Here is an 11,786-nt window from a genome sequence, read left to right on the forward strand (position 1 = left end):
CCCTGTTTAGTTCAATGATCAGGGGGCCCCGTTTCTCCAGAAGCCCCATCCGAGACCCTAGCCCGCAGAAGGAAAAGCTGCAGCTCTAGTTCTCCGGCGCGCAGGTCCCTTATGCAGGTGCGACCCACTTCCAATCCGTGATTCAAACTCGTCCCCACGTGACCCCGCCCCTTTCGGTGACGTAGCGTTCTCGCCCCGCCCTTCCTTGACTAGGCTCTGGGCCTCCAGAGCGAGGAGCGGCGCTCGCTCTTCCTTAAGGGGGCTTGGCCTGCAGAAGGCGGGACCCTGCCAGCCTTGGCCTTTGATTGGCCCAGCCCTCACCAGAGCTGCTTCGACATTGGTCGGCTCGTCTTCCTCTCCTCTGCCTCCCCGAGGCTTCCGCTTCCTATTCTGACGGACGCTCCGGCCGTAACGATGATCGGGGATATCCTGCTGTTTGGGTAATTAGGGTGACCAGAGGATAGGGCAAGAGGGCCCGATGGGATGGGAGGAAGTTCACATAACCGTATTCTTCTTTCGCAGGACGCTGCTGATGAACGCCGGGGCGGTCCTCAACTTTAAGCTGTGAGTAGGCCGCCCTGAACCGCGGCTCAATCCCTGGGGCCCGTAGCCCCGCCCCTGCGAGAGTGAGCCCGCCCTACGCCGCCGGCCCCGCCCTCAAGTCCCAGCCCTCTAGCCCCGCCTCCACCTTGGCCCGTACTCCTGTGACCCTCTGCGCCACCGCATCATGAAATCCGGACTCTCGGTTCCCCCAGGATCCTCTGTTCACACCCACGACAGCCTCAGGCGCATCCCCCAAGAATCTCTTAGCCCTAACCTGTACCCTCAGCCCCGCACCTGGCACCTTCGGACCACCCTCTCCACCCCGTCGGTTGCAGGCATGGCTGTGATTGGCGGGGCACTTGGTGGCCCAGGGAGGATCACTGAACCGCCTGAGGTCACAAGGCAAATCAGCGATAGAGCTAGAGCTTCCCTCTGAGCTGGGGGTCAGGGCGAGGGGACTAAGTGGTTTGTGTGTCCCATTGAAAGTGGACGCTGTCTGCTTCTTTTTGTAGGAAAAAGAAGGACACGCAGGGCTTTGGTGAGGAGTCGAGGGAGCCCAGCACAGGTAAGGCCTCCTTTCTGGACTCTGGGATTGATATATTTCAGAGAGGACAGTTCTTTTTCACCAATTTTCTTTTTAAGTGTGTGTGTGTGTGTGTGTGTGTGTGTGTGTGTGTAAGAGAGACGGGCCTGAGTTTGTGCTGTTCCTTCTACCCACCTCTGCACCCACTTTTCTCCTGCCGGACATCCTGCATAGGTCAGCGCTCTTACCACTTCCTACGGTTATAATTTTCCTTTGTGTATGCTATCATCTGGCTAATATTTACCCCTCACACTTGACTTTAAGCTCCAGAGAAGAGGCTCCGATGTCCTTGCATCTCTGTTCTTGGAATGCGTAAATGAATGGTATAGTGATTCATTCCAGCGTAAATGAATGAATGAATGAGTAGCCTCACAAGTAGCTGTTATTTTCAGAATGCTGTAGGTCTGTTTGTTTAATTTTCAGTTAGATTAGCTTTCAGATAAATCAGGAGATGTCATATAAAAATTCAGATGTCTGATTTTTCAAGAAAATCAGAACATCCTACAAGTTGGGATGGGTTCAAGCGACCTTTTGGCTCCTGTTGAATGGGAGTTGAGAAGCAGGACCTGGTTAAAACAAGACTTGTAGCCTCTACCGCATCCCAGCCCCAACCCCCTTATTTTTACATTATTTCACCTGCCCGGCCCCTGGAGGCCCTAGAATTTATACTTCCTGCTAAATTGATTTATGTAACTATATGGAGTCTAATGAGACCTGTACATGACTATTGTGTCCATTCATTCATTCATTCATTCACTAAGCATTTATTGAGTACCTACTACATACCAGCCACTGTACTGGATGCTGGAGGGGCAGGAGGGAGCAAGACAGATGTAATTCCTGCTTTGGGGTTATACTAACATGGAGCAGGACTAACAGTTCCTAAATGAGAAACAAACAGTGACAGAGAAGATGTCAGATGAGGAGAGCGATGGGCTTGCTTCCCCGGGCTGGGCTGCATGGAGGGGAGGCCCTTGGAGGAGGTGGCATTGCAGCAAAGATTATGGGTGCTGTGATGAAGCATCGCACCAGGAGCCGTGAATCTGAAGACAGTCTGACAGCCCCCCTTTACTGGGGAGCCTGCTGGGTGGTGGCTGCCTTGTTAGGTGCCTCCTATGAGTGTTTCACTCCATTTCCATTCCTAAAAGATGAGGAACATTGTCCCATTTTACAGATGAGGAAGCTGAGGCTCAGAGATGTAGCTCACCTTGTTCATGGCTGCAGAGCAAATCAATGACAGCATCAGGATTGGAGCTTGGGTTTTTCTGACACCAGAGGTTGTCCTCTGAATCACTATACCATCCATCTGTTCATTCATTCATTCATGCATTCATTCCAAAGATGTATATATTGCTTACCCACCATGTGGAAGGCACTGTACCAGCCCCTGGGGCTGTGGTCCATAGATCCGAATTGGAGCTGTAGTGAGTGGGAGATTGGGCATGCGGGCTCGGAAGTGGCAGGAGCATAGGTGACAAGGATGGTCAGAACAGTGGCTCCCCTCTGATCAGGGGCTCTCTGCAAGGCTCCTTCAAGCTAGGAGTCTGTGCTGGCCACTGCCCCTGTAGAGGATGCTCCTCTCCCTCCATCCTCTGTCTGGCTGATCCCTAATACCCTAGTGGCTGCATTTGTTGGGAGCATCCTGTGTACCAGGTGCTGTGCTCAGGTCTTCCCAGTCGCCTATCATTCCCATTTACACAGGAGGAAACTGGGGCACACATAGGCCCAGGTACAGAAGGGCAGTAAACGTGAGCCCATATTTAAGGTCAGAGTGCACGCACTTCCTCAGTGAGACGTCTTCTGACCCCACCTCCCTCCTGACACCTGCCAGGTTGGGTTCCCCCACTGTGGCTCCCGTGGCACTTGTCATGGTGAATATTAGGTGTGTGGATACTTTTTCAGTATTTGTCCTCCCGTGAGCTCTTTAAGGCAGGGATACCTGTCTCATTCCTCCCTGTATACCCCGCACTCAGCTACTCCCTGGATGGAGCGGCCTTTAGTCAGCATTTGTTGATGGTAAGAGAGCCCCTTTTTGTGATCCTGGGCTCAGAAAAGGGCCTTGCCAAGCAGTGTCTAGCAGGCATTCTGGGGATGGACTTGTCTCTGACATTTGTAGTCCATGCTGGGCCAACACTTACATAGGCTGTACTCCATGTGGCTAACCCCGTGGGTTGGGTAATAGTGGATTCCCATCTAAACCGTGTTCAACAAGACCATGTACTGATCATATACTTGGATGGAGCAGCAGTGCCAGGTGGCTGTCATGTTGTGTGCTCTGGAAATTTCTGAGTTCCTGCCTGGTATTCCATACTTAGCGGACAGCCCTGTGGATGACAGTTCAGGTAACGCCCTTGTAGATCACCTAATCTGGATCCATTCATTTTACTCTGGAGGCCTGAAGAGGCTGGGCGATCAACTCAAAACCCAAGAGGAAAGTTCTGGATCCCAGCCCTCTGGAGTCTTCACATACCAAATTGCCTCTTCTTGGAGAGGTTTCTGTTCCTTGGCATCAGAGGGGACCAGAGTAAGTCGTCACCAAAGCAAAACTCCCATTTTACTTGCCCGAATTAGAATGCTTTTTCACTTGTAAACAGCTGAAAACCAGCTCAGAGTAGTTAAAACAAATTGAAACATCCAAGGATAGAATTGTCTTCAGGCACACCTGGATTCGGGGCGTAAGCCGTCCCTCCAGCAGGTGACCCTCTCCACCTCTTTTTTCTTCTGGGTTGGTTTTACTATCAGGGTGGCTTGTGTTGACAAAGAAACAGGTGTCAGGGGCCACCTTTGGTCCATGGGCCATGGTTTGCCAACCTCTGCCTTAGAGGACTGGACTTACATCTTCCCAGCCCAGCAATCCTGACAGAAAGCAAGTGCCTCTTTCCCAGTAATTGGGGAAAAAGTCCCAAGGCTGACTCATTGATCAGTCTTGGGTCACGTGCCCTTCCCTGAGCCAATCAGAGGTTGGGGGTCCAGTATTCTCAGGGGGTTGGTCAGTGGCAGCTAACACTTGAGTGCGCAGGGCTGGGGAGCAGTGGCAGCCCAAAGGAAAAGCCATGCTGCCACTGGAACATGGGGACAGTGGGTGCGGAGCAGGCAGAGGCCACAGGAGCACACTGCAGCTGGGACAGAAACGTTAGCACTGCTTGTGCAAATGCTTTCTGACTCTTCCAGGTGACAACATCCGGGAGTTCTTGCTGAGCCTCAGATACTTCCGTATCTTCATCGCCCTCTGGAATGTCTTCATGATGTTCTGCATGATTGTGTAAGTCCGGCCCGCCTGTCCCCTTCGTGGTCATTATCATCAGCATTGTTCTCCAGAATGACCCACCTGATGGTCATTCTCTGTCCTCTCAGTCTGCACTTTGGTGTCACGCTTTCTGCTTTCAAAGTAAGAACTCTCCACACTTGAGAGGAAACCGGGATCTACAAGAGTTAAACGATGTCACCTCGGTCCGGGCTGGAGCTTCGATGGGAACATGGCATCCTCCAAGTCCTGGCTGTGCCTGGTGCCTTGGCAGGGGCTGCCAGGAGTAGCCTGTTCCCGAGCCCGTGGCCCTGTTACCTCTCACCAGCTGTGTTGTGCTTAGCCTATACTTGGCATTGGCCAGAATGGAAAATATGGCTTGAAGGGCCAGTGTGTTGCTGGATCTTGTTCCCACCCTGCTGGAAGCCAGCAGAAGTGTGTTCAGACTTTATTTCTGTTTTTTTCTGCCTATTTTTATTTTCTCATTAGGCTTTGGTTTTCCTTTCAGTGTCAGGGCACTCACTCCAGTACTGCTATTGATGAATTGTGAGACTCAATAAACAGACTCAGGGGAAAAAAACCAAAGGAGAATCTGGGATTCTAGGCCATGCTGGGCCCATCCCTGTATGCTTCCCCCAAAGAGGAAGAGAATGAAAAGCTGGCTGTCCTGAGTAATTGAGACGCTGACTTTGGGGTGGCTGGACAGTCCTTGTGCCAACCCAGTGGCTGTTTTGAGGCGATGATTCCAGGACTTAGGAGATCGGGGAGGAGGAGAGATTTCTATGTCACTGGAAAATATTCTGGAGCCCAGAATGAAGACCATAATGTATGCTCAGAAGAAAGAGCCTTTTTGGGAGCTCGGATAAGGCCTGCCTAGGTACAAAGAGGGCTTGTGAAGAGATCAAGGAGTTCACAGAAGGGTGTGGGAAGTATACCTAGTCCTCACAGGAAGTGGGAGTGTTGAGGGGCTTCTCCAGCCTTTGACTCTCTAGATTCCCACCTGTTCATTCATTCATTTATCTACTCACAACTGTCTCTCATGGGCTGTGCTCTGGGCTTAAAGTTGAGACCAGAACAGTCATAGTCCCTGCCATCAGCAAATGCACAGTATAACATGGACATAAAATAAGCAAATAGTCAAAAAAAAAAGGGTTAGTTGTGAGGTGAATTGGAAGGAGGTTCCCAGTTTAGGAGGGTCAGGAAGACACTCTGAGAAGGTGCTGTTCAAATCATGACCTAAAGAAGGAAGCCTGCCATTGACAGAGCTGGAGAGAGTCACAGTAGCTCTTTCTACTGGAAGCAAGATGTGCAAAGGTCCTGGGGCAAGGAAGAACTCTATGTTTTCCTCATTTTGTTCTTTTCTGTCCGTTGGCTTCATCATCCTCTTTTGCCTGACTAGCTTCCTTCACTGCTCATCTGCTGGCCTGTTACCAGGATGGTAGCCTCAGGCTTTGTGACCTCCCAGTTCAGCCCAAGTCTTAGCTTAGCCAGTAGCCCATTGTCCTGATTGTGATTTCTGGAAGCACCTCACTAGCTACCTGTTACCCAGGGCCACTTGGATTGGGGGTTCCAGGTCAGAGATCAGCAAATCATAGCCCATGGGCCATATCCCTCCTCAGCCTGTTTTCATAAATGAAGTTTTCATGAGTGGAGCACACCCATGTCTGTGCCTGCTCTTGCACTACAGTGGCAATGTTGGATCATTTTGACAGACTTGCAAAGCCTGAACCACTTACTGTGAGGCATTTTACAGAAAGAGTGTGCTGATCCCTGACCTAGGCCAGCTCTTTCAGCACATGCCAAGAAGGGGGGATGCTTCTCTCCAGAAAGGGCTTTTTCAGGATATAAGAAAATGGAAATTACCTAAGTCTCCAAGAACAGGAGGAGAGTCAGGTAACTCGAAGGATACCCGTATGACCAGCTGTCATGCTGCCATCACTGATAATGTGCCGGAAAGTTCCGTCTACTAAGGAAAATGTTTTGAAAGTAAAGGTCAAGTGTCACCTGTATGCACACTCTGGCGTCACTTGTGACTTGCACACAGTTAGCATTGAATAAATGCTGAGTGCATGAGGGAAATAACTTCCAGCAAGGGAGCTGGAAGGATCTACCCCAGCCTGTCCACGAAAGTGACTGTGCTGTGACTTCTGAGGAATTTTGTGGGCCCATGGGGTGGTTCGCTATTCCCTGCACTCATTTTTGTCTTGTTTGAGCTGAGCTCAATGGGAAATTTTTTTTAAGTGATTAAAAAAAGAAAAAAGAAAAAAACCTTGAAACCACGTGTCTGAGTGTTTAGAGACCAAGGGCACTGATACCTGTGACTTTGAAACACATCAAAAATAAGGTAGATGGGGGAACAGTATAGCTCAAGTGGTAGAGCGCATGCTTAACATGCATGGGGTTGTGGGTTCAATCCCCAGTACCTCCTCCAAATATAAATAAATAAATAAACCTAATTACCTCCCCCTCATAAAACAAACAAACAGACAAACAAAAATAAGGTGGACAGATAAATGGATAGATACACAGTAAAGGAAAGCGTTAATTGCAGAATATAGGTGGTGTGTGTGGCGCTGTTCTCTGAACTGTTCTTGTAACTCTTTCATATGTTGAAATCTTCGTAATAAAAATGGGTGGTGGGAAGATAGAAAATGAGGGTGTCAAACCATGGAAAAGGGTCTTAATAAGTAAAAAGTGGAAGTCACTCTTCACAATCCAAAATTTTGTAGGATTTTCATAGGGTTGTGTAACCCTATGAAATAGTTCTAGAATATTTTAATCATCCCCAAAGGGAAACCCAGTATCCATTAAGCAGTTACTCCCCATTTCTTTTCTTTTTTTTTTAAGTTTTTTTCTTTTTCTTTATATTTTATTTTTTTTATCCCCATTTCTCCCTTACCCCCAGCCTTAGGCAACCACAGATCTACTTTCTGTCTCTATGGGTTGGCCTCATCTGGATATTTCACACTGATGGAATCATACAGTATATGGCCTTTTGTGCCTGGCTTCTTTCGTTCAGCATCGTGTCTTCTAGATTCTTCCATGTCGTGGCGTGTATCGGTACTTCGTTCCTTTCCATGGCTGAATAACAATCCAGTGTGCATTCCTGTACAAGTTATTGTGCAGACTTAAGTCTTCAGTTCTCTGGTATATACTCAGGAGTGGAATTGCAGGGTCACATGGTAGCTTATATTTATCTTTCCGAGGAACCGCCGGACGATTTTCCAAAGTAACCGCAGCAATTTACATTCCCACCAGCCGTATATGAAGGTTCCAGTTTCCCCACATTCTTGCCAACGCTTGTTATTGTCAGTCTTTTTGAGTACAGCCATCCTAGTGCGTGTGCAGGTTGATTGGCATTTCCCCGATGATTTAGGACATTGAGCTTTCATGCGCTTATTGGCCATCTGCATATGTTCTTTGGTGAAATGTCTATTCAGACCCTTTGCCCATTTTTGGGTTATTATTGAGTTGTAAGAGTTCTTTTTATGTTCTGGATCCCAGTCCCTTATCAGATATATGATTGGCAAGTATTTTCTCCCATTCTGTGCATTGTCTTTGATGGTGTCATTTGAAGCACAGAATTCTAAAATTTCTGTGAAGTCCAGTGCATTTGTTTTGTTTTGTTTTGTTTTCATTACTTGTGCTTTTTGTGTAATAGCGAAGAAATCATTGCCTAACCCTAGGTCACAAAGATTTACAACTAGGTTTGCTTCTAAAAGTTTTATAGTTTTAATTGTAATAGTTGGGTCTATGATCCATTTTGAGTTAATTTTTGTATATGGCATGAGGTAAGGATCCAACTTCATTCTTTTGCATGTGGTGTCCCAGTTGTTCCTGCATGTGGTGGCCCCATCTGTTGTTATTTTTTCAAATAATCTCTATTTTGGAAAGAGTTTAGATTTACAGAAATGTTGCAGAGATAACACACAGAGTTCCTGTATATAGTTGACCCTTGAACAATATGGGGGTTAGGGATGCCTACCCTCTTCGAAGTCTAAAATCCGAGTATAACTTTACAGTTGACCCTCTGTATCCGTGGTCCTGCATCCACAGAGTCAACCAGCCTTGGATGGTGCTGTACTGCAGTATTTGCTATGGAAAAAAATCCACGCGTAAGTGGGCCCAGGCAGTTCAAACCTTTGTTCAAGGGTCAACTGTGTATCTTTTTAATAACGCTATGGTTTTCCCCTTTAGGTCTGTATCATAACCTGTATATCTATTCCCAAACTTCCTGGACATTTATATAATTTTTAGGCCTTTTCTATTTTAGATTTTTTTTCAATGAGCAGAGCTAGCTCTAATAATTGTTTGCTTACTCAAAGGTCTTATTTTATTTATGAAAGTTACTGCCGACCTGCAGTAATTGAGAATGGGCTAAAAGAAAATGTTACAGATTTGTGGGAAGTAGATACACTTTTAAAGAGTTACTTTTTTTTTTTTTTTAGGTGTATAGTTTGGGAGCCTTAAGAGTGTTTACATGGCTGTATAACAGAAGAGTTACTTATAAAATCAGAAGATGATGGAAAATAATCTTAATGATAGCAGTGGAGAATATGTCTTGAAAGTGCTTTCAGAATAGTAGCTTCCCATCCTCATGGGTATGTCTGTCCTCTGACTTTTCCAGGCTCTTTGGCTCCTGAGCTCCAGATACGGAACCAGGAACACACCTTCTCAGATGCCGAGTCTCCCTGCCTCCGTTCCTGATGACTTCAAGAATGTTTTTGACCAGAAGAATGGTGACCTTCGCAGAAAGCCCAAACTCGTGGTGGGTGGAAAAAATGTTCACCACGATGCACAGCCACACCACTGTTTTCTTTTCAAAGATATTTTCACTCTGATCCCTGCATTGAAATGCTGTCGACTTACGGAATTTGAGGAGGGTTTACGCAAGGGGCTGTGATAACATTGCCTTCCGCAAAGATAAAAGAACCTACCTAGATTGTTGAATCAGATTAGAATCCCTCTTCTGCCAGGCTTTCACTGGAAATCAATTTCTGGGTGTTGCTTGGTTTATTTTTAGTAACCATCCTTTTTGATTCAAATGATACAGGTTTTTAAAAAATCTTTTTTATTCAGGGATCTGAAGCAGAAAGGTCGCCATTTAAGTTTGATGCAGCCTCTTATGGGACTGCATTTATGAGGAATGAGCAAGTTCATTGTTGCTGAGTCTGTGTCCAAGTTCCTTCCCATCCCACTGGGCTCTGCTCAGCCACTCTGTGCCACTGAGGGTGTCCCCAGGTCTTTAAGGGTGAAGTATTGCTGATTCCCATGGAGGAGAGGTGCAGAACAGTTGACGAGGCAGATGGAGGTTTTATGAGAAATTTTGTCTTGCCTTGAAACTCTCCAGTAAAGTAATTTTGGGGGCCAGTAATTATACAGTTTCTAGAACAAGAGTGATTTATGTGGTAATATTGGGACCCAATTTGGAAAGCTTGGGTTTTGGGGTCTGCTTTTTAGGTGGGTGATTTCAAAGTTGAAAAACGATAAGACTCATTGGAGGAAGTACAGCATTTTGCACAGAAGCCTCTTTGAAAGGGAGTCCCAGTTGAATCACCAAAATGACACCCTGAGGGTCAGCTCCCTGACCCCACTGTGTTTAATTTGTGGTGGATTTTCAAATCTTGACTTGTAGGGAATGTGGGGGAGGAAAAAATAAATATGCAGGCTTTTAGAACTAAACAGCATTGAAAATAAAAGCTCATTTCTAAAAGGACCTTTGGTTTATACTTTTTTTTTTTTAACCTAGAAGTTGACTTGCAATTTGAGTTGTTTCAAATTATGCCATGGGAAACACCTAGGATTCGTTGATTGTGGGGGCTGTTGAAAAGTGAGAGAGGAGGCAATCTTAGATGTTCCTTTTTGGATTTTGTTCAATAAATGTTGGGCAGGAATTAGGCAAATATGATCTCAGGCTGCCCCTGAGAGACAATAGTTATATTTTTCTCCAGAGAACTGTTATCTCATTGTTAAGTTCTTATAAGCAATGGAGCTTTGGGGGACGCAAATCAAAGGCTGTTCACATTTTTAAAGTTGCATCTCATGGATGTGTATCTTTAGGAAGCTTTTCAGGAACCCTCATTGGCACCAAAGTTTATCTAATTTTGATTTTAGGGTGCAAAGGGTCCCATAACATATAAATTCTGGGTCCGTTAGATGTGGGTTCAAATCCCATCTCTGCTTCTTGCTGATGGGGTCTTGGCTGATTGCTTCTCCTTTCTAAGCCTCAGTTTTCACATCTCTAAAATGGAACCGAAGGTCACACCTGCTGGGATTTTTGTAAGGTTCAGTGAATCTGAAGGTGGTGCCTGGTAAACACTCATACCTATGGGTGTCCTCATGGCCCAAATTGTCTCTCGTCTTGCCTCCATTCATTCCTGCAGTCTGTACACAGACCATTAAAGAGCAATCACATCATTTTTTAAAAATGGAAACAATTTCCAGTGTGGAAAACATTTTCCTGTCTTCCCATTCTTTTTCCAGCATCTTCTTTATATGTCATGGTATATACGACATAGTCCCGACAGTGGATGAGGCAGTTTGGGTTCTACTGTTGTCATTTTGGCATCACTTCCTTCATATCTTCTGGACTGCCAGAGAGGCTTCGTGGTTCTCATTTTTAATTACCACGTGGCATCAATAAATCTCTCTTTAACCTTGGCCTTCTGGCTGGCCCTCTCATACGTACTTTGAACTTGTACTCTGTCTGCTGTTATAAATGCCACTGCGGTCACCATTGTTATGACCTTTGCTGGCTTCCCTCACTAGTATTTCCCAGACTACCCGGTGAGGCTACATCTATTTGTACCACCACTGTAGCTTCAGTTTGTTTGTTTCATTTTGTTTTAAATTAATTTTGTGCTTTTGTCTTACTACCAACGCACTTTATGGTAGAAAGATTACAAAGTACAGCTTTGCTGGAAGGGAAGAAAATCACCCATAATCACACTCCCCCAGAGAGCATCATTCTTGGTACACATTGTTCTGACTTCTTCTCTGTACGTGTGCATTGGGTATGGTAGATACGCTTTTTTCTACGTAAATTGTATCTTTGTTTCTTCTAGCCTGCTTTTCTTATCTGATAATATGAACACATTTCTGTATTTTTTTCCTACAGTTCCATTCTTAATAACTGCAGATAAGCCATTGTCATGACACACTGTAATGGATTTAGCTAGTCCCCAGCTGATGGAGACTTGAGTTATCTCTAGTTTGGGGGTTTTTTTTTTTGTGGATGACAGATTCCTTTTTTTTTTTAGTTTAATTAAAAAAATTTTTTTAATTGAAGTATAGCCAGTTTATGATGTTGTGTCAATTTCTGGCATACAGGATAAAGTTTCACTCATACATAGATTCATTTTCATATTCTTTTTCATTGTAGGTTATACAAGATATTAACTGTAGTTCCCTATGCTA

The 11,786-nt window shown here is 45.7% G+C and overlaps 1 protein-coding gene across 1 annotated transcript; it reads left to right on the forward strand.

Moving 5' to 3' along the window:
- The first annotated feature begins 219 nt into the window (after positions 1–219).
- Positions 220–10,086, forward strand: SMIM7 (small integral membrane protein 7). Its single transcript, XM_006199182.4, has 5 exons — positions 220–440; positions 523–564; positions 1,056–1,108; positions 4,298–4,388; positions 8,998–10,086. The coding sequence occupies exons 1-5, from the start codon at positions 415–417 to the stop codon at positions 9,011–9,013; spliced, it is 228 nt and encodes a 75-aa protein (XP_006199244.2). The 5' UTR covers positions 220–414; the 3' UTR covers positions 9,014–10,086.
- Positions 10,087–11,786: the final 1,700 nt, after the last annotated feature.

The sequence above is a fragment of the Vicugna pacos genome, chromosome 22 (genome assembly GCF_048564905.1).
Source record: "Vicugna pacos chromosome 22, VicPac4, whole genome shotgun sequence".
In the NCBI taxonomy this organism is placed as follows: domain Eukaryota; kingdom Metazoa; phylum Chordata; class Mammalia; order Artiodactyla; family Camelidae; genus Vicugna; species Vicugna pacos.

Excerpts from the sequence above, each read along its gene's own strand:
- SMIM7 (XM_006199182.4), top strand. The coding sequence starts at position 415 with ATGATCGGGGATATCCTGCTGTTTGG. Across the intron at positions 565-1,055 it reads GCGGTCCTCAACTTTAAGCT|GAAAAAGAAGGACACGCAGG; the intron begins GTGAGTAGGCCG and ends TTCTTTTTGTAG. Across the intron at positions 1,109-4,297 it reads GTCGAGGGAGCCCAGCACAG|GTGACAACATCCGGGAGTTC; the intron begins GTAAGGCCTCCT and ends TGACTCTTCCAG.